The sequence below is a fragment of the Thamnophis sirtalis genome, unplaced genomic scaffold, assembly GCF_051295495.1.
Source record: "Thamnophis sirtalis isolate CommonGarterSnake01/CBP01778 unplaced genomic scaffold, rThaSir2_p1.2 scaffold_8, whole genome shotgun sequence".
In the NCBI taxonomy this organism is placed as follows: domain Eukaryota; kingdom Metazoa; phylum Chordata; class Lepidosauria; order Squamata; family Natricidae; genus Thamnophis; species Thamnophis sirtalis.
Window position 1 is genome coordinate 4,766,859 of NW_028261388.1, and position 22,805 is coordinate 4,789,663.

The following is a 22,805-nucleotide window of genomic DNA, read 5'->3' on the forward strand; positions in this document are numbered from 1 at the left end:
GGACAGAATGCAGCTGGAGGCACAATACCATCCTTTTCTAGCTAATAGGTTCTTGGTTCCTAGTGCCCTAAATTTAATCCTGTTTTTGCAAGATGCCTATGAGGATTTTCAATCATCCATGTCATGCTTGTCCCCAAAAACGCTTTTTCCAAAAGTCAACCGAACTTCCTTGTTTTTTAATTTGCTTCTGAAAACATTTTGCTTCTCATACAAGAAGCTTTTTCAGTTCTGAAGAAGCCGAGAAAGTTTGGAATAAGCACCTTTGGGACAACGGCGAAGCTTCACCTGAAGAAGAACTGAAGAAGCTTTTCGGATGAGAAGCGAAACTTTTTTTAAAGGAAAAAAAAAAAAACACCCAAGGAAGTCTGAGTTGCCTTTTGAAAAACAACAAGATGATACTAAATTACAAGATGATGTTAAATCAACAAACGGTTTCCTCCAAATAGTTAGGGGCGGAATGGGACAAACCCATCACAGCCAACTCCCCATGGGACAATTGAACGATCCTATTTAAAATAAATGGGGAAAAAAAATCATTTCAACTTCTGCCCTTCACATTTCATCCAGTCCCTTCTTCCGCATCCTTTCTTTAATGATTCTATTCCACCTTTCTTGGATATTAGGCAAACGCTGGTCCCACAGTGACTTGCCCTGTGGCAAATCGGTTGCGGCAAATTGTCATAGATTAGGGGGTTGGCAACAGAGGTGGGTTGCTCTGGGTTCAGCCCGGATTGTTGTAGGGGTGGAGGGAGGCTCCGCCCACCTGCTTCTGCGCATGTTGTCCGTGTGTGTGCGTGCGAGAGCGCGTGAGCGAACAGCTAATAAAGAATTTGGAAACCCACCACTGGTCAGCAACTTTAAACACTCAAAGAGTTGAAAGGCCCTAACCAGAAGCCCCCTCCCTTCTATTCTGGAGCCGACGGGAAATCCGGTTCCTCCATCATAGAGTCTCCTCCTAGCGTAGCGTCCTTTTTCCTCTACCTGTCCTAACCAAAAGCCCTATCAATTGTGCAGCTGACCAGAAAACCCACCCCTTGTCATAGAGTCTCCTCCTGGCATGCCCTGCTCCCCCCCACCAAAAAAAATCGGATCTTCCTTTCAAAATTGTGGTGCCAATCAGCGACAGGGAGCCACAACAGAGGAATGAAAGAGCCACATGCGGCTCAGAGCCACCGGTTGCTGACTTCTGTCATAGACCCTTTGTAGCTATGCCAGGGGTGGGTTCTGGCAGGCACTACTGCCAGCTCGCTCGTGGGCGCACTGCACACAGGCGTGCTTGATGCTTGCTGTGCGCACATGTGCAGTGCAATAAAAATTGTTCTGGGCATGCGCAGAGGCAAAAAAACCAAGATGTCGGCACCTATGGCGCTGCCTGGAGAACTAGTTTGGGGGCGTGGCAGGCCTGGGTCGCTGCCGGTTCCAGGGATACAGGCCGCTAAGCCACTCCTAGTTCAACCGAACCGGTCCTAACCGGTAGGAACCCACCAATGACTCCTACCCTCCTGAAAACAAGCACAGGGAATCTGATATTTGTAGTTGGAAGTAAGATAAACTGGTTTGTGTAGTTGAAAAGTCGACGTCCGTAGGACCGGACAGAGCTATCAAATTTGGACAGAGCTATCAAATTCATCCAAGACAAATGTTTGGGTTTGATTTTAGTACAGTAACTGCTTGGGAGACTGTTTGACATATCTGTCTCCTTATGGACCATCCGCCACCAACCCTAACCTTCTTAAAAACCATCCCAGCACTGGAGAAGACTATTTTAATAAAAGCGGGCCGTGGAGAAAGGAAGCAAGCATCTCTTTATCTATTAAGATGCTTCTGTCGGGCCTGCATTTATATTCCTTTTAGAATTTTGGCCTGCCACACTTTCTCTTATTTCATTATGCTGTTTCATTAGTAGAGTTGATGGGAAGGGGGAATAGAAAGGAGTAGGATTGTGGAATGTGCTGTTGTCATTCTTTCCTAGAAGACCAAAGTCATCTTCTAGTCTCCGCACTTTTACACCTGACCGGAAGCAGCTGGGTGGAGATTTTTATAGATTTATAGATTTTAATAAGACTTATAGGCCGCCCTTCTCCCTGAGGGGACTCAGGGCGGCTTACAATCACAAAGGGAAGGGTATACAATAACAAATCAACAGCGTGGAAGAAGATGACAGCGTGGAAGAAGAAGATTGGACCATGTGATGGATTTGTGGGCGTGGGGACAAGATCATGAACTTTTAACTGGGCGGGAACCCCAGGAAGCTCTTTAGAACTGGGATTTCACAGATGTGCTAAGATGTCTGCTTTATTAAATTGGAACTTTGAGGATCGTTTTGCCTTGGACTCTGATTTAATTCTACATGATACTTGGAACGCTGATAGCTTCATTAAAATAAAAAATAGGAGGCGCTTGCTGTAACTCTCACATCAGTGGCTCTGAATATATATATGGAGGAATTGGGATTTTCATCATGAAGGATGACCCTAACTCTAGACAAAACCTCCATGGGTCAGAGAAGAAGGTCTCAAGAGTTAAACACGCTTCGCTTGGTGTACAGAAATACTATATATTTAAGGAGGGTTTACTGTTGACAAATATACATCATCGGTGCTTCCCATCTAACAGTATGTGCAGCAATAACGTGAATTTCCTTCCCCCCCCACCTTTTCGTTTCCCACCCCGCTCCGATAGCTGCGATGGGTGTTTTTTTTCCCCCTCGAAGGACAAAAAAAGACACATCCTCTGTCACACAACGGCAGAAAACAAAACCGCTGGAACAAAATAACCTATTGTCGTAAAAAAAAAAAAAAAAGACCCATTAAAAAATAAATTTAAAAAGAGAAAGGATTAAGCTCACAAGTCTTTTAAGATGCAGCGGTTTCGGCCACCTTTCGGCAAATGACCCCGAAACAGCATCGGGGGGTTAGGAAGAAAGAATGGCCAATGTAAAAACAAGCCCACAAGTTCTTCTTTTGAGGCTCACCGTAAGGTTTGAAGGACCTGCTACGGTTTCTTCACACGGCGCTGCAGGAAATTGTGAATTTTTCTTCTTCTCCGTGATGATGCCTTCTTCTTCTTCCTGTTTTCGTTCCTCACGAATCCTCTTATTCCTTAATTTTTTTTCTCTATGCTCCCGCTAGGAAAGGTGAACCCCCAAACCTAATACAGAGGCTATTTTTTTCCCCTTTTCTTTTCTTCACCCCGTTAAAAATAAAAATAGGAAACACAACGAAAGAAAACCAACCAGGGGGTTGAAACCGACACCTCCCCAACCTTCAAGCATTTTCTTTTTTTTTTTGCACAAGGGGCTCAACACACAATGGCGAAATGACACTTCCAAAAAGAGAAGATGGATAGGAGAGAAAAGGGAAGGGGGGATGGAGGGAAGAGAAGGAATGAAAAACAGCCAAAGGTGAGAAAGCCACTTGAAACGAGAAAAAAAATCCCAAAATAAAGGATGTTGCCTGAGCTATGGTGCCACCGTGTTTTTTCCTCCACCTTGCCTGTTTTCCGTAAAGTTCTTTTGTGTCTCTGTTTTGTTTTTTGTTTTGTTTTCCTTTTTGTTTAGAAAAAAGAAAAGAAGAAGGCTCAAGTACGTCGCAGTCTTAAGCAGCGGTCTTTGGCAAGAAGTCAACGCATCGTCCCCTCTCTGTCACCTTCTCCCCATTTCGCTCTGTCGCATAAAATGGATATTGTTCGCACTGTCGGAGAGTTCCGGATACTGTTCGGCGGAGATGACGAAGTAGCCGTCGTACCCCTGAACGAGTCCCGTGTTCAGCAGTTGCTGCTTCTCCCCCTCGGTCCAGGACCGGCTACCCTCCTCCCCGTCCTGTAGTCTCTGTTGCTCCCGAGCCCAGGCGTGAGCCACGGCCCGTTGCCTGGCCAATTCCAAGACGCGGCTCTTCTCCTCATCCAACGTGGTCCCGTATCGGGTGTTGAGGCACAGGGCTCCGAACTGGAGCGAGATGTCCGTGTAGCGTCTAGTCCTCCCGCTGAGCACGGTGTTGATTTGGGAGACGGTGACGTTGACACCGTTCTCCAAGGTCCGCCGCCCCCCGCTGAGGCCAAGGATGGACAAGTCGCTCTCCGACGGCCCGGGCTTGACGAAGTAGTGGGTGTCCGTGCCGTCGATGGTGAAGTGCAAGTTCTCCAGGTAATAGGCGTTGTTGAGGATGGCGGCGACTCTCCGCCCGTCCTCGTTGGCGCTGCTGATGATATCGGTGGTCACCCGGCCGTCTTTCATGGCAAATTTGACCCCTTTGCCGACGATGGAGTCTCCCGAGGCAAAATGGCGGTTCTCCTGGACTTCTTGGCACCCAGCGATGCTCGACGTGTAGATCTGTTCGAAGCTCTCCAACGTGACGAAGGCCTTCAGCTGTTTCTGGACTTCGCACTGCACCCCTAAGATTGACTGAGGAGGGGCAGGAAGGGAGATGGAAAAGAGAGGGACTCATGTTAGACACAAGAGGGATGTACGACACCATTTTATAGGTGGTCCTTAACTCACGACCGGAACTGAGCCCGGAATTATGGTCATAAACTGGGACTCTCTTTAAGTGCAGGAACTGGTCCTGAACTCACAACCAGAATTTAGCCTGGAATTATGGTCATAAGCCGGGACTCTCTTTAAGCAGGAGGCCACATGACTGTGTCTGATTTTATTACCTTTTCGCAACGGTTGTTAAGCAAACACCACAGTCGTTAAAGGAATGTGGTGGTCTTTAAGTGAGCCCATTGTACTGGGTAATCCTCTACTTACAAACATTCATTTAATGACAATTCAAAGTTACAACGGCACTGAAAAAAGTGACTTATGACCAGTTTTTCACATTACGATCCTTGTCGCATCCCCATGGTCATGTGATCAAAATTGGGATGCTTGGCAACTGATTCGTATTTATGACGGTGGCCATTTCCCCGGGGTCATGTGATCAACTTTTGCGACCTTCAGACAAGCGAAGTCAATGGGGAAGCCAGATCTGCTTATCAACTGTGGCAAGGAAGGACACAAAAAGTTTAGATGCTCATACTAAAGGTAAAGGTTCCCCTCACACATATGTGCGAGTCGTTCCCGACTCTAGGGGGCGGTGCTCATCTCCGTTTGAAAGCCGAAGAGCCAGCACTGTCCGAAGACGTCTCCGTGGTCATGTGGCTGGCATGGCTCAACGCCGAAGGCGCATGGAACGCTGTTACCATCCCACCAAAGGTGGTTCCTATTTTTCTACTTGCATTTTTTACCTGCTTTCGAACTGCTAGGTTGGCAGAAGCTGGGACAAGTCACGGGAGCTCCCTCCGTTACGCGGTGCTAGGGATTCGAATCGCCGAACTGCCGACCTTTCTGATCGACAAGCTCAGCGTCTTAGCCACTGAGCCACTGCGCCCCTAGATGATCATAAAGCCCTCGCAAATTACTTACAGATAGTCCTCGACTTACACCATTCCTTTAGTGACTGCTCAAAGCAACAAAACCATTGAAATAATGACTTGCAACCAGTCCTCATCTTACAACCACCGCGGCATTCTCAAAGTCATGCAATCAAAATTTGGTCACGTAACAACCAATATGTATTTACAGTGGTTGCAGAGTTCCGGGGTCATGTGACTGCTATTTTGTCACCTTCCCAGCCTGATTCACTTAATGACCATGTGATTCACTTAACAACTGCAGTGGTTCACATCACGAAAAAAACAAACCCGGGTTGTAAATTCAGGCCCGAGTCATTTAACAACAGCATTGAAAATTAGCAATGAAAATTCTGGTCCCAATTTCCATCGTAAGTTGCAGTTTGGGCCAAAAGAATGGGGAGTTTCTCCAAAATTCAGAGTTACGCCATTTTAAAAACAATTTTTAGAAATGTTATCATGAATATCACTGGAATTGTAATTAAAAAAAACCTCTTTGTTATCTCGAAAGAAGCCTTCGGAAAGCCGCTTTAAATAATAAAGTAATGCATGGAGGGCAGTTGGTTTCTCCTCAGAAAGATAAAAACTAGTAAGGATTAAAATAGTAAGGATTAGAAATTATGGGGAGATTGAGATAAATTCCCAGAATTGATCAATGTTGTTAATTATTGGTGTTATTCGCAACTCTACACATTTGAAACATTGAAATTATGGTGGAATAATAAGTATTTTTAAAAAAAAAATATATATTAAATGATATTATTTAGCAGGGGATAATAAATAGAGGGCAAAAAGAAATGCTATCTATGTTTAAATGAATGATTGGAAAAAGAATAATGGAAAGAGTCCAATATTGTTGAGGTTGGAAGATTTGAAGTACACATACTTATTTGTGTCACTGTTGTTTATGAGATTTTAAAAAAAGACTTAACCCAGTCAATGTACTGCCTATAAGATGTGTATATGTTTATATTGGGGGGAAAAACTTTTACAAAAAAAGAAAGGAAGATAAAAAGGAATTTCTATGCTCTGAGGCTGCATTTTGTGTTTTAAAAGGGACACAAAGAGATCCAGCAGAGCTCAAAGAGAAAACGGATCTCGCTTTTGAAATCTGTTCCCTGTGTTGTTTCATCTTTCTGTTCCCCAAAGGAAGGAAGGAAGGAAAAAAAAATCCAGGAAATATAGACGGGATACCTGATAACGCCAAACTTTTCAGAGAATTGTCGTGCTGTAGAGTAAGGTTTTTCAAACACAGCAAATTTAAGATGTGTTGAATCCAGATTTCTTAAAATTGCCACGTTTGAAAAGCCCTGTTGTACAGGTTAGTCCTCGAGTTACGACGTAACTGAGCCTGGAACAATGGTTGTCATTTGTGCCAGTCATTAAGTGGGTCCATGTAGGATTATGCCTGATTTTAAGACCTTTTCTGCAATGTTTTTAAAGAAAATGTGGCCATTAAGTGGGCAGATATAGGATTGTGCCTGATTTTAAGACCTTTTCTGCAGGTTCCACCACAAAAGCGCATAGGACAAAATCGCGCTCGACAAAAGCGCGCTGTGACGTCATCACAGCGCGACGAAAAAGATCGAAAAATGTAAAAATAAAGCGAAAACCTTACCCTAAGCCCCCCAAACCTAACCCTAAACCTAACCCTAAACCTAACTCTTAACCTAACCCTAAACCTAACCCTAAACCTAACCGTTAAAGTAACGAAAAACCTAACGCTAACCCTTATCCTAACCCTAACGCTAACGCTAACGCTCTAAAGCTAACCCTAACCCTTAACCTAACCCTAACCCTAACCCTAACCCTAACCCTAACCCTAACCCTAACCCTAACCCTTACCTTTATGTGAATCGGCTTGCTTTAAATTAATTTTTATTAATTTTTCTTTGAATTTTTCGATATTTTTCGTCGCGCTGTGATGACGTCAAAGGCGCGATTTTGTTGATCGCGCTTTTGCCGTCCGCGCTTTTGACGGGTCACGTTTCTGCAATGTTTGTTAAGAAAATGTGGACATTAAGTGGGCCGATACAGGATTGTGCCTGATTTTAAGACCTTTTCTGCAATGTTTGTTAAGAAAATGTGGTCATTAAGTGGGTCCATGTAGGATTGTGCCTGATTTTAAGACCTTTTCTGCAATGTTTGTTAAGAAAATGTGGCCATTAAGTGGGCAGATATAGGATTGTGCCTGATTTTAAGACCTTTTCTGCAATGTTTGTTAAGAAAATGTGGCCATTAAGTGGGCCAATACAGGATTGTGCCTGATTTTAAGACCTTTTCTGCAATGTTTTAAAAGAAAATGTGGCCATTAAGTGGGCCAATATAGGATTGTGCCTGATTTTAAGACCTTTTCTGCAATATTTGTTAAGAAAATGTGGTGTTGGTTATGGGAACCCATTGTCTGGATCAGAATCGGAGTAGAGCTGGAAGGGACCTTGGAGGTCTTCTAATCCAGCCCCCTGCTTAAAAAGCAGATCCTATACCAGTGATGGTTAACCTTTTCGCTGCCGAGGGCCCAAAGTGCCCAAATGCACCCGAACCCCCAAAATACAATTTGAGCATCCCCTGCGCATGCACCCTACACCCCCCCCCCGCGCCCCATTTTGGATCCCAGATTGGTGCAGGAGGCTTTCAAGGACCAAAACGGGGTACAGGGATACCATGCATGGCCTAATTCATTTGAAGATGCTGTCAAGGTGTGAAAAATAGTCCTAAGTCATCTTTTTCAATGCTGTTGTAACTTTGAACAGTCATTAAAGCGAATTATGGTAAGTTATGGCCTATCTGTACACATTCCCCACCTCCCAGTGGATGTTTCCCCTGGGATAAGGTAACAACCATTCAAAAGTGGCTCTTTCCAGTAGTCAAAAGATGCTGGGAGTTCCTCAAAGTGCCACTAGCTACCTTGCTATTGTCCCATTCCTGGGTTTTCAGCTGGGTGTGGCTGAGCTCATAGGATGGCTCCATAGCGTTCATGTCAGGCTTAGGATACCCAGGGATAACGTTGTGCAACTGGAAACCAAAGGTAAGCAGCCAGCTGTTGACATCTGGAGTGGGAAGAGAAAAACCGGAAGGTTAAATGCACAGGTGCAGCATAAGCGGTACTCAATAGACGCAACAGAATAGAACAGAATAGCAGAGTTGGAAGGGACCTTGGAGGTCTTCTAGTCCAACCCCCTGCTTAGGCAGGAAACCCTACACCACTTCAGACAAGTGATTGTCCAATCTCTTCTTAAAAACCTCCAGTGTTGGAGCATTCACAACTTCTGGAGGCAACTTCTGTTCCACTGATTAATTGTTCTAACTGTCAGGAAGTTTCTCCTCAGTTCTAAGTTGCTTCTCTCATTGATTAGTTCCCACCCATTGCTTCTTGTCCTACCCTCAAGGTGCGTTGGGAGTATAGCTTGACACCCCCTTCTTTGGGGCAACCTCTGAGATATTGGAAGAAAGCTAGCATGTCTCCCCTGGTCCTTCTTTTCATTAAACTAGACATATCCGAATCCTGAGAGGCATTATTGAGTCTGTCATCTCCACCTCTATAGCTGTCTGTTTGGTTCTGCAACCCAATAAGACAGACAGAGACTTCAGAGGATAATCAGAACTGGAGAAAAAAACAATTACTGCCAACCTGCTTTCCATTGAGGACCTGTAAACTGCATGAGTCAAAAAGAGGGCTGTGAAAATACAGACCCCTCGCATCCTGGACATAAATTGTTTCAACTCCTACCCTCAAAATGATGCTATAGAGCACTGCACACCAGAACAACTCGACAGAAGGACAGTTTTCCCACGAACGCCATCACTCTGCTAAACAAATAATTCCCTCCCCACTGTCAAATCATTCACTAAGACTTCATTACTATTACTATTAGCCTTCTCATCGTTCCTATCACCCATCTCCTCCCACTTATAACTGCAGGACTGTAACTTTGCTGCTTGTATCCTTACGATTTATATTGATATTGATTATTTCCTGATTGCTTATTTGTACCTTATGACTATCATTGAGTGCTGTACCTTATGATTCCTGACAAATGTATCTTGTCTTTTTATGTACACTTAGAGCATATGCACCAGAGACAAATTCCTTATGTGTCTAATCACATTTGGCCAATAAATAATTCTATTCTATTCTATTCTATTCCATTTCATTCTAATTCTGTTCTATTCTATTTTATTCTAATACTATTCTATTCTAAATCTATTCCATTTCATTCTAATTCTGTTCTACTATTTTATTCTAATACTATTCTATTCTAAATCTATTCCATTCCATTTCATTTCATTCCATTTTATTCTAATTCTGTTCTACTATTTTATTCTAATACTATTCTATTCTAAATCTATTCCATTTCATTCTAATTCTGTTCTACTATTTTATTCTAATACTATTCTATTCTAAATCTATTCCATTTCATTCTAATTCTGTTCTACTATTTTATTCTAATACTATTCTATTCTAAATCCATTCCATTTCATTCTAATTCTGTTCTACTATTTTATTCTAATACTATTCTATTCTAAATCTATTCCATTTCATTCCATTTTATTCTAATTCTGTTCTATTCTATTTTATTCTAATACTATTCTATTCTAAATCTATTCCATTTCATTCCATTTTATTTTATTCTATTTTATTCTAATATTATTCTATTCCAAATCTATTCTATTCTGTTCCGTTCTGTTCTATTCTATTTCTATCCCATCCCATCCCAATTCTAATTCTATTCTATCTATACACCCTATATAGAGGCTCCAGCCATCACCTTTTTCTGATCAACATTTAAATACACACTCCACTTGTTATTTATGAGTTTCTGATTTTTTTTAAAGAAAATCTATATTGAGGTGGCTGTGATTTTAAAACTAGTTCCAAGACAAATTCCTTGTGGGTCCTATCCCACTTGACCAATCAAGAATTCTACTCTATTCTGTTCTGCAACAGTTGTGTTATTTTCCCCGCTGCCCTTTAAAATACCAATTCTCATGGATGAATTAACATTTCACCACGTTGTTATTTTTAAAAAGGCTTGACGGAAAGGTCAGGATCAGAAAAGATTTCGCAGGCTTCTCTCATCCCCCTTCATGGAGTGTTTTTTAGGGGCCGTTTAGGATCTGGGTGCCAGCTGAGGCCCACAATAATATCTCCCTGCACAAGTGACAAAAAAAATTAGAAGGGCGTTAATCGCCCTTTAATCCAAGCAAGGGAATGATGACACCACTTGGACAGTTGCTTTAAAAGGAGGGTTATCTGTTAACTCCCGAGTATTTGTTCTTTGCAACCCAGAAGGGTTTCTTCTCATTGGAGAGACAGTTTTGACCGAGGCTTCCCGAGAGCGTGAAGCAAACTTCTTGTCCTGACAAAAAACCCTTTGATTAATTTGCTGTGAATTCTGCCCAGTCACATCCAGCAAAGTCTTTCAAGGGAGGATTTATAGTCACAGACCTTATCTGGCTTGGAGAGCTGCCAGGCCAAGATCTGCAAAACTTGGCAAGGAGTTTCGGAGAGTCACGAACCAATGAAGTGAACTAATGGTCTCCTGCAAACTCCACTCCCCTTTTGCTCCTCTTTTATTTCCTCTGGGAGGGGCCATTCATCGTCCCACCTGTGGCCTTACTCCCAAGTCGACCCCTGTTCTTTAGCTGCTCCCTTTGTCTGGCAACTCTGTGCATGCGCACACTGGGAACAGGCTCCAGCTGTTCTTCTGCCTCACTGATGTCTGACTTTAAAGGCAGCTGATAACTGGCAGACGGCCCTGGCCCCCTCTCTGCCTCCAACACTGAACCCTCATCTGAGCCTTCCCCAGACTCCAGGACTGGCCCATCTTCCTCCCCAACCCTCCTCACTGCCCAAATTTGCTGCCAGATACGTTGGCCACTGGTGGGCTGCAACAGAATCTCCGGTATCTGAGGCAAAAAGATATCGGAGAACTTCCTGAAGCCTTTATTTATTTATGATATTTTTACCTCATCTATTTTTTTTATAAGTAACTCAAGGCAGCGATCATAATCCCTCCTATTTCCCCCCTCCCCCACAACAACCACCCTGTGAGGTGGGTTGGGCTGAGAGAAAGTGTCAAGCAGTCACCCAGCCTGGTTTCAGGCCTAAGGCTGGGTGACTAGAACTCACTCTCTCCTGGTGATTGGCCAACGACACCCTGACGGCCTTCATGCCTAAGGTAGAACTAGAACTCACAGGGTCCTGGTGTTTGGACCAAAGTCACCCAGCTACTGAGTCGGCTTTTGTGCCTTAGACAGGACTAGAACTCATCGCCTCTTAGGGATTGGTCCAAAATCATATAGTCGGGTTTCTTGCCTAAGGCAGGATTAGAACTCACTGTCTCCGGGTGATTGGCCCAAAGACTCCCAATCGGCTTTCATGCTTAAAAAGGGACTAGAACTCACTGTCTCCTGACTATTGGCCCAAAGTCACTAGTCGGCTTTCGTGCCTAAGGCAGGGCTAGAACTCACGGTCTCCTGGTGATTGGCTCAAAGTCACCCAGCTGGCTTTCATGCCTAAGGCAGGGCTAGAACTCACCTTCTCCCGGTTTCCAGGCCAGCACCTTAACCACTACACCAAACAAATGGAAGATGCTAGAAAATTGCATGTGTTTTACCAGTAAGCGATGGTGTCCGTTCTGTGGATGAGGTCCAGAGTATCATGGAAAACCCCACGCGTTACCCGCCAAAATCCCAGTTCTACCCTGGGCAGTTAACCAATGAGCTGAACGTGGGTTTTACCTGTCATGTAGCATTTTATATCCTGGGCGTTACTGATCGGATTGTTGTTTTTGAACATGTAGAGGTTGAAAGGCATGATGTTGCTGTGGCTAAGACGTTTCCAAATCTCGTGGTTCGGGCTGGTCCATCGTCCAGCTAGGACGTCGTAGTCTCTCTTCCCCATGTGTATGAGTTTGGTGAGGGGATCATACAGCCCTCCGTGGTAACCAATGATAATCTGGAAGTTTGGGTTGGTATCCATGTAGATCTCTCCGTAAGCCGTGTAAAGGATCTGCTTGATCATGAGGCCGGTTCCACTGAAGACCGCCAAGGGGGTCCCAATGTTGTCGCAAGCGATGTAGAATTCATCTCCACTGCTCACTTCCATGGCAAAGAGGTGACCCTGGAGGTCGTAGTAGAGAGAGGTTATCTCAGAGCTGGAGTGGTTGTACAGATGGGTGACCTTGGTGGGGTTGGTGAGGTCCGCGTAGAAGAACTGCAGGTGATGACCGTGGGTAGTCTTGCTGGAGACTCTCCTTCCGAGCCCGTCATAATGATACTTCACGCTCCATTTGTTGGCTTTGTTGTACGCCTTGATGAGAAGTCCCGCGGAGTTGTACTCAAAAATGTCATTCCCCCTTTGCCTCAAGAAGCCATCTTCGTCCATCTTATACTGCACGTCGCCCAGTCTCGTAATCCGGTCCCTGAGGTCGTACCTCAGCGGCGTCAGACGGGCGCTGTTGCCGGGACTCAACAAATGGAGATTCCCGTTGAGGTCGTAGCTGTATCTCCAGAGCGGTTTCTCGTTGATGGACACCGTCTGCAATTGGCCGTCGGCATCGTATTCGTACGAGTACCTTGTAGTGTTGGCATAAGGGCCCACCTTCAATTCCTTTTTCACTACTCTCCCCATGTTGTCGTACTGTACGGTCATCCAGTACATGAGGGACCTGAATATTTCATACTGAACTTCCTTCATCCGACCATACGCGTCAAAATGTTTTGTGTGGGTCATGACCGCCGTGGTGATGATCTGGTTGATGTCGTAATAGATCACCCCGAATTTGCCAAATTGCTCGGTTTTGCCCGACACGTCGTCGTAACGGTAGAGGTCAATGGGCAACGGGGTTTCGTTGATCACAGCTTGCATGCTGGTCACCCGGAAGCTGTTGTCGTAGTTGTAATCAAAACGGGCGTTCACCATGCCTTCTTCTGTGAAACGGAAAATCTGGCGATCAATGAGGGGCCCGATCTGGCGGTACCTGATCGTACAGGTGAACCCTTCGTTCTGTAAGTTGATGGTCTTCAACATGCCTGCGGTCTCATCGTAGCTGAAGCTGATTTTGGTGGTGTCGTAAAGCATCTCTGCCAGTTTGGACAGCTTGCCGTACTTGTAGATGACCCGTCTTCCGGTCCCCAGGTAATAGGTGTGAAGGAGTTGCCATTCCTCATTGAAGTCTTCTACCACAGTGGCATTGCCTTCCGGAGGCCTGTAGATATTCCTGTAGTAGCCAATTGATCGAAGTGTCTCCAAGGTCTGCCGAGCTACGTTGGGCATTGTTACGGACGACAAGCGGTCGTTCTTATCGAATTCAAAAATGTACTGCCGTTGACTGTGAAGAAGCAGGACCATAGACTGTAATCAGAAAAGGAAAAAATAAGTTATATCCAGCACATTTATCAACTCATAAAGTTGCCATGGTGAGAAAGGGGGGTGGGGAGCGCATTCCACGGATACCTTCGGCCAGAGTCAGATCTCAGATTACTACAGCAGGCTTGTTAGGGGTGCACCTCATTGGGGAATGTGATTTATGACACAGACTGAGGAGAGGGAAGGAACGGGGTAAAGTTCAGCTATAATTCAAATGAGGCTTAGATCTGACTGCAATAAGGTATAGCCAAAATGGTGCTCCTAATAAATGGCTGGTTTTCTTTTGAAATTTGGCTCGAGGCTCAGGAATCAAAAGGGCAACTTTCGGAAACCTGACAACATTTTCCTGACGTTATTATTAGGGCTGGGTTTTGTAGTGGAATACAGAAAGTGGATTGTTTACGCTTTGACCAACATTGTCCAAAGTTACTGAAAACTTTGAAAAGGATGAAAACATGCCAGAGAGAACAAGAAGTTTCAAGTCCCAAAGGTGCATTTTTTTCCCCAAGAGGCAAAAGAGATTGTCATTACAATCAAGTGAATCACCACAACTGTTAAGTTAGTAACACAAATTAAGTGGCTTCCCCATTGACTTTGCTTGCCGGGTGATCACAAAAGTTGTTCACCTAACCTCGGGACAATGCAACAGTCATAAATACATGCCAGTTGCCAAGCCTCTGAACTTCATTTCACTAAATGAACGGTTCTAAGTCAAGGACTACCTGTAGTAGATAATTGCCATTCAAAGAGGCAACTTGGGTGACTCCAGAGGTGGGATTCAGCATCTGATATACATAATTTTGCATCTGGTTCGCTGAACTGGTTGTTCAAAGGACTGGCTGGCCATGCCCATCTCCTCCCAGGAGTCTCCATGTGGCCTGTTCATCATGCCAGGGCCCGCAAGGAGGCTCTAGGAGGGTGAAAAACAGGCCTCCTGGAAGTTCTACATGGGGCTGCCCTTGAAGAGCATCCGAAGACTACAGCTAGTCCAGAATGCGGCCGCGCGAGTGATCGTGGGCGCACCACGGTTCGCCCACATAACACCGATCCTCCGTGAGCTGCACTGGCTACCTGTTGGTCTCCGGGTGCACTTCAAGGTCCTACTCACCACCTATAAAGCGCTCCATGGTAGTGGATCTGGCTATTTGAGAGACCGCCTTCTGCCAATTACCTCCCTGCGTCCCATCAGATCGCATAGAGTTGGCCTCCTCCGTATTCCATCCACCAGTCAGTGCCGACTGGCGACTACTCGGAGGAGAGCCTTCTCTGTTGCGGCTCCGACACTATGGAACAATCTCCCCGTGGAGATTCGTACCCTCACCACCGTCCAGGCCTTCCGCACAGCCCTCAAGAACTGGCTAACCCGTCAGGCCTGGGGATAATCTTATTTCGCCCCTCCCGAATGCTGAGTGAATGTTGAGTTTTATTGTCTAATTTACTTTGTGCACATTTCTTTTTTCGTATTGTCCTACACTCCCCTTCCTTTTTGATTGTAAGCCGCCCTGAGTCCCCTCAGGGAAAAGGGCGGCCTATAAATAAATAAAACAAACAAACAAACAAACAAACAAACAAACAAACAAACAAGTTCTGGAAGTCTGGAAAGAGGCCTGTTTCCAGCTTCCGAAGGGCTTCCGGAGTCCTGAGGGAGACCGTTTTTACCCTCCCGGAGGCTCAGACAAAGCCTCCAGAGCCTGGTGAGGGCGAAAAATGGGCCTACTGGAAGTCCGGAAACAGGCCTATTTCCGGCTCCTGGGGGAGGCCCTTTTCGTCCTCCCAGAGGCTTGAGGGAAGCCTCTGGAGCCTGGGGAGGGTAAAAAATGGGCCTATCGGAAGTTCCGGAAGTCCAGAAATGGGCCCGTTTCCGGATTCTGAAGGGCTTGCGGAGCCCGAGGGAGACCGTTTTCGCCCTCCCGGAGGCTCAAGGAAAGCCTCCGGAACCTGGGGAGGGTGAAAACGCCCCCACCCCCTGCCATGGTGCAGGAGGCCAAGTACGCCATGTCCCCCAGCAACTAGGCAGAGAACTGGTTGCTAAAACTTTTCAATCCCACCCCTTCTGACTCGCAAAACTTCAGTTGGCTAAAACTTTAGAGAGACACCCCCCCCCTTCCCTACGGCGCTCACCTTCTCTAAATATGTGTAGGTCCAAGATTTGCCATCTGCAAACATTCTGGATGTAATTCTGCCCGCTTGATCGTATTCCATTCTTTCGGACATAGTACCCCTTTGGATCCCGGCTATATGCCCTCCGGTGGAATAGGTGACATTCACCCCGTTCAGACGACTGCTGGGAGACCAGAGCGTAGGCCGCCCCGCCTGGTCGTAGAGAATGCGCAGAGTGAATTTGCGGTGGTCGTCGTAAATCTTCTCGGTTCGTGTCACGCGGTCGAAGTCGAGGGACAACAAATTTCGGTTATGAACCTGCCGGAAGAAGAATTAGGACAGTGACCGAAAGCTTTAGTAAGATGGGGATAATTAACTTAATAATTAGAGCCGAGGTGGCGCAGTGGTTAAATGCAGCACTGCAGGCTACTTCAGCTGACTGCAGTTCTGCAGTTCGGCTGTTCAAATCTCACCGTCTCAGGGTTGACTCAGCCTTCCATCCTTCCGAGGTGGGTAAAATGAGAACCCGGATTGTTGTTGGGGGCGATATTCTGACTCTGTAAACTGCTTAGAGAGGGCTGGAAGCCCTATGAAGCGGTATATAAGTCTAACTGCTATTGCTATTGACTGTTATCTGCAGTTCAGCGGTTCAAATCTCACCGGCTCAGGGTTGACTCAGCCTTCCATCCTTCCGAGGTGGGTAAAATGAGAACCCGGATTGTTGTTGGGGGCGATATTCTGACTCTGTAAACTGCTTAGAGAGGGCTGGAAGCCCTATGAAGCGGTATATAAGTCTAACTGCTATTGCTATTGACTGTTATCTGCAGTTCAGCAGTTCAAATCTCACCGGCTCAGGGTTGACTCAGCCTTCCATCCTTCCGAGGTGGGTAAAATGAGAACCCGGATTGTTGTGGGGGGCAATATGCTGACTCTGTAAACCGCTTAGAGAGGGCTGAAAGCCCTATGAAGCGGTAGATAAGTCTAACTGCTATTGCTATTGCTAACTACCGGTCAGAACCATCCCTGAAATGGCGAATGGAAAAGAGGGTTTTTGCATATTTGTAAAATACTCTTATATAAGATCCCAAAGATGTTTTTTTTTCAAGAGGTGACTGGACTTTTTTCTGGTTTTTCTTTTGAAGACGTTTTGTTTCTCATCCGAGAAGCTTCCTCAGCTCTGACTGGATGGTGGGGAATGAAAGGATTGATACTCCTTGCAATAGTTTGCTTACAACAGTTCCAAGAAGGCTCCACACTCATTTGCACCACTCGGGTGACCCCGAGGACACAGACAAACCTCCAAGTGGCCTCAATGACCCTCTAAAAGGATGCAAATGACCAGCTGTCTGCAAGGAGTATAAATGGAGACGGTCCACTCACCCTCAGCCTGCGTCCGAACACGGTGATCTGGCCTCTGGATTGCTCTTTCCGTTGCCTCCACTCGACCAGGTTGAGGCCGTTGTCGATGGGCAGAGTCACGTTCCTCTTCCCCACGGTGGGGTTGACGGTGCCCGCCAGGAGGTGGGGTTCAGTCTGGAGAGCCACCTCCATGCCGTTAGCCAACATCAGGCGGAGAGAGCCATCCGCCCCGATGTAGTAGCTGTTGCGCACTTGATCTACACAAGGGGAGAAAAAAAAAACCACGTCAACGACGTTAGATTGGAAGCCGACCAGGGGTGATTTTCGGCGGCTGCTACTGCTGGTTCGCTCAGGGAGGCGCTCCGCGTACATGCGCAGCACTAAAAAAATGCGCAGTGGTTAGAGTGCAGTACTGCAGCCACTTCAGCTGACTGTTAGCTGCAGTTCGGCGGTTCAAATCTCACCGGCTCAGGGTTGACTCAGCCTTCCATCCTTCCGAGGTGGGTAAAATGAGGATCCAGATTGTGGGGGCGATATGCTGACTCTGTAAACCGCTTAGAGAGGGCTGAAAGCCCTATGAAGTGGTATATAAGTCTAACTGCTATTGCTATTGACTGTTAGCTGCAGTTCAGCGGTTCAAATCTCACCGGCTCAGGGTTGACTCAGCCTTCCATCCTTCCGAGGTGGGTGAAATGAGGACCCAGATTGTGGGGGCGATATGCTGACACGCCAGAGGAAGGGACATTTTGAGTGTCCGCCACCTTGAGTTATATATAACAATAATCAAGTTGCAATAAAAACAAATGAATAAAATAAATGATGGAAGAATAAGGAAAATGACCTTTGTCAGGGTAATGATTTAAGAGCTGATCAGCTGCTACGATGATGTAATGCTGGGAACGAGTCAGCAAGGTTTTTTGGCTGATATCACTTTAAGAGCCTGTATTAAGAAGAGGCCCTGTCGGGGCATGTCTCTTTCTCCATGTGTGTGCTTCCATGCTGTAATTGCTGATTGTTCTTTGATTGAGGTCTGACTATAAAGTATGTGTATGTATATATTCTTTGTAGATAAAACCACTATTTAAATACAGTAACCTCTTGTTTACTGTATTTGCTATCCTATCTTAGGAATAGGCTACAATAGGCTCTAAAATAAGACCATCTCTAACTGATTCAGCCGTTTTAGAAAAATTAAAATGGCAGATTAATACTTGGAAGGAAAATTCAGCTCTACCCCAGGAGTCTAATTAAGCAACAGAAAGCACTTTTAGGACTCTTTGGGGAGTTAATTGAATAGGCCGAGATTTAAACGGCCAGAACTAAGTAAAAGTCTATAATAATTGTCTCCTGATTGAGCATCTCAACATTCAGTCGCTCCGAGCTGCTTCCAGGAACCATGTTTTCGGAGAGGCGACCACTCAGCTAGTGGATATAGGTAGTCCTCAACTTACAACCTTTTGTTTAGTGACCAAAGCTACAATAGCACTGAAAAAAAGGGATTTATGATGGGAGGGGCCATTCAGCGTCCCCTTGTGCCTTTACTCCTGAGTCGACCCCTGTTCCTTAACTGTTCCCTTCTCCTGGCAGCTCTGCGCATGCACCCATCGGGAACAGGCTCCAGCTGTTCTTCTGCCTCACCGATGTCTGACTCCGAAGGCAGCTGATAACTGTCGGACGGCCCTGGACCCCTCTCTGCTTCCAACGCAGAGCCCTCATCCGAGCCTTCCCCAGACTCCGGGACTGGCCCATGTTCCTCCCCAACCTCCTCACTGTCCGAGTCTCCCACCAGCTGTGCTGTCGAACAGGAAGCTGTTGAAATAGGTTGGGTTTACCTTGCAGGAGAGTGTAGTAGGCTCCTGAGGCGGAAAGGTTGGTGGTGATGGTTACATCGTCCTTGCTGGAGGTCTCAATCTGGACGTGGACGGAGCTGTCCGTATCGCTTCGGAAAGTGGTGACTTGACCGGTTGGGAAAGTGATGTTAGTGAGGTGTCCAAAACTGTCATATCTGGGAAAGAGACGCACGAACGCGAATTAAGCGGGAAGGGAGAGGTAAACCGAGGGGAATCTCCTAGGACAAAGCACCCAATGTCCTTCCTTGATTGAAAATCTGGTGTTTTCCAGTCAAGGAAGCAGGACATCTCATCGATTTTGAAAAAGGGCTTCACTCGTGATCAACGCTTTTGACATTTCTAGCGTGTCGGTCTTGTTTGGGGGGGGGACTTGTGCAAATTAAGGGTGACATTTCACCTAGGCTGTGTGTCCATGGCTTCCCTGGGCGGAGAAGGTTTCACAGCGAGAAGGATTAATATTCCTTTTCACGGCTTTTTTGAATTAGACGCAGAACGAGGTGCAAAATGTTCCTGCTCAAACAGAAACTTCTTTGCAATTGAAAAGGCAGCATAGAATGAAATCCTAAGTGTCGGTGAGTTTCCTTCCTTCCTTCCTCTCTCCCTTTCCTTTCCTTTCCTTTCCTTTCTTTTCCTTTCCTTTTTCTTTCCCTCCCCTTCCTTTCAAATCAAGTTGAACTCCCCACACCTATTCTGACCGAGGCTTCACCAAATCACGAAGCAGACTCCTTGTCCTGACAAAACCCCTTTTTATGAAGCTCATGTGAATTCCTCTCATTCACCTCCAACAAAGTCCCAGCAAACAGTCTTTCAAGGGTGAATTTACAACCACAGACCTTATCAGGCTTGGAGAGCTGCCAGGAAGAAAATACTTGGCAAGGAGTCTCTGAGAGTCAGGAACAAATCTTCACGCTAATTAAATGAACTAATTGTCTCCTGCAAACTCCATTCCCCCTTTGCTCCTCTTTTATTCATTATGGGAGGGGCCATTCACCATCCACCTGTGTCTTTACTCCTGAGTTGGCCCTTGTTTCTTAGATGTTTCCTTCTCCTGGCATGCGCACACTGGGAACAGGCTCCAGCTGTTCTTCTGCCCCACTGATCTCCAACTCCGAAGGCAACTGATAACTGTTGGATGGCCCTGGCCCCATCTCTGCCTCTGACGCAGAATCCTCATCGGAGCCTTCCCCAGACTCCAGGACTGGCCCATGTTCCTTCCCAACCTCCTCACTGTCTGAGTCTCCCACCAGCTCTGCTGGCCGACCACAGTAACATCTTAAACTTGCTAAGGTTGAATAATATGGCTCTAAAGTTTCAGATCTTCCAATCTGGGAAAATCATTCTAGATCAGGGCTGTCAAAGGCTGGATGCATCACAGGCTGGCCACGCCCATGCCCGGTTTAGTGAAGGGGAAAAAGAGTCCTGATATGTGACGTGATGCTGCTGTGACGACGTGAGTTTGACACCCCTGTTCTTTCTAGATCACTGTTTTTCTGAATATCTTCATGGAGTACAAGTGTGCGGACAGCCCACAAAACTAAGAGCTCATCTAAAAAGGACACACAAGGCTATTATGTTAGCATGTTATCATTTCTCAGATGGTCAAACAGAAGCATCCGATTCAGACAAAATCCAGAGGAAAATATCAGCAAAACCATCCTGAAATGAAATCAGGCAGCAAACCGTCATTAAATGCAGCCTGGTGCCTGAATGCTCAAAAGTGAAGCCATGTGTGACCACAGAGAGACGGGGGGAGTGTAAGTCTAGATGACCTCTGAGGAAACCCTTCCGGTCCCGATACAGATAGTCCTCGTCTCACGGCCACGGTTGAGTCCGAAAAGTGTAAGCCGAGGACCCCCTTTCTCCAATGTTCTGTTTAATGTTCCAAGTTTGAAAAACGTCATCTCGAGAGATACTCACTCGTAAAATGTGGTCCACCCATTTTCATTGCTCTTGGTAGCTAGGAGGCCCGAGTTGCCATGATAGGTCATCATGGCTATCTCTTGGCCCTGCGCGGTCACACTCTTGAGGGCGCTGTTGGTGCCCATCGTCAGCCAATAGACCTGGCCATCTGGCACCACCAGCCACAGCGGCATCCCGGTCGAATCTCTCCGGATGTTAAGCAAATTTCCATTGTTGTCGGTCACGAGGGTGATGTCGCCATCCCCGGTGTAGGTGAAGTTGTACAGGTAATCTCCAGTCGGGAGGCTCTGCGTGAAAACGTGCTTGCCGCTGGCATCAAACAGGTAGAGTTCCTGATCGATGGGTGAGGATAATTCGTACAGGTTCTGGTTGTTCAGGAAAGGTTTGTTTCTCCGGATAAAACGGATACGGATGTTCCCGAGATCGGCCACGTACAGCTCCCCGTCGGCGCACACCGCGAGGGAAGACGGCGCGTTCAGCTTGGCGTCCTTGGCGTACCCGTCGTCCCCGGAGAAGCAATCGCAGTTGGCGTCGTTCTTGCAGTCGCAGCCGCTGGGGGCTCCGGCGACCAGCGAGATTTCCCCGTTCGTGGTGACCTGTCGTATCCGGTTGATCTTCTTCTCGTCAGTCTCCGCGATGTACAGGACGCCGCTGTGCGAGACCGCCACTGCCGTGGCCGATTCCAACGTGGCGTGAATGGCGACCTTGCTCAGAAGAAAGTGGTCGATCCCCGGGACTTGACAGTGCATCGGCCGGCCCGCCACAATGCGCACCTGGTGGTTTTCGGAAATCTGCAACACGACGTTGTTGTCCAGGACGTAGAGGGAATTGTCCATTGGGTTGACAGCCAGGTCGGTGGGCCACTCCAAACGAACCTGGCAAAACAAAAGGAAGAAAAGGGACGGGTGAGATTGTTTCATTATTTTTCAGTTACTGGTAGTCCTCGACTTACGACCTCAATCAAGAGCGAAATATTCTAAGCACGTTTATTAAGGGAGTTGTATTCTGGATGTAATCGTGCCCGCTTGATCGTATTCCATTCTTTTGAATATAGACCTCCTTTAGATCCCAGCTATATGACCTCTGGAGCAATAGGTGAGGTTCACCCCATGCGGAGGAATGCTGGGAGACCAGAGCGTAGGCCGGCTCGCCTGGTCATAGAGAATATGCAGAATATGCTTTCCTTTCCTTTTGTTCTCTCTCTCTTTTTCCGTTCCTGCCCTTTCTCTCTCTTTCCTTTCCTTCCCTCTCTCTCTCTTTCCTTTCATTCTCTCTCATTCATTTCCTTCCCTCTCTCTCTCTTTCCTATCCTTTCATTCTCTCTCTCTCCCTTTCCTTTCCTTTCGTTCTCTCTCTCTTTCCTTTCCTTTCCTTCCTTCTCTCTCCCTTTCCTTTCATTTTCTCTCTATATTTCCTTTTCTTTCCTTCCCTCTCTCTCCCTTTCCTTTCGTTCTCTTTCTCTGTTTCCTTTCCTTTCCTTCCCTCTCTCTTTCCTTTCATTTTCTCTCTATATTTCCTTTTCTTTCCTTCCCTCTCTCTCCCTTTCCTTCTCTCTCTCTTTCCTTTCCTTTCATTCTCTCTCTTTTCTTTTCTTTCCTTCCCTCTCTCTCCCTTTCCTTCCTTCTCTCTCTTTCCTTTCCTTCTCTCTCTCCCTTTCCTTTCGTTCCCTCTTTCCTTTCCTTACTTCTCTCACCCTTTCCTTTCCTCGCTCTCCCATTCCTTTCATTCTCTCTCTCTCTCTTTCCTTTTCTTTCCTCCCCTCTCTCTTCCTTTCCTTTCCTTTCGTTCTCTCTCTCTTTCCTTTCCTT

The 22,805-nt window shown here is 46.3% G+C and overlaps 1 protein-coding gene across 1 annotated transcript in view; it reads right to left on the reverse strand.

Moving 5' to 3' along the window:
- Window positions 1-2,842: 2,842 nt before the first annotated feature.
- The window catches only part of TENM4 (teneurin transmembrane protein 4), a 164,687-nt gene continuing 144,724 nt past the window's right edge, over window positions 2,843-22,805 (reverse strand). The window contains 7 exon segments of the mRNA XM_087722028.1: window positions 2,843-4,402; window positions 8,302-8,444; window positions 12,139-13,753; window positions 15,890-16,186; window positions 17,249-17,484; window positions 19,060-19,232; window positions 20,995-21,872. Of these exon segments, the coding sequence (XP_087578154.1) occupies window positions 3,644-4,402; window positions 8,302-8,444; window positions 12,139-13,753; window positions 15,890-16,186; window positions 17,249-17,484; window positions 19,060-19,232; window positions 20,995-21,872 (4,101 nt within the window). The 3' untranslated portion in view covers window positions 2,843-3,643.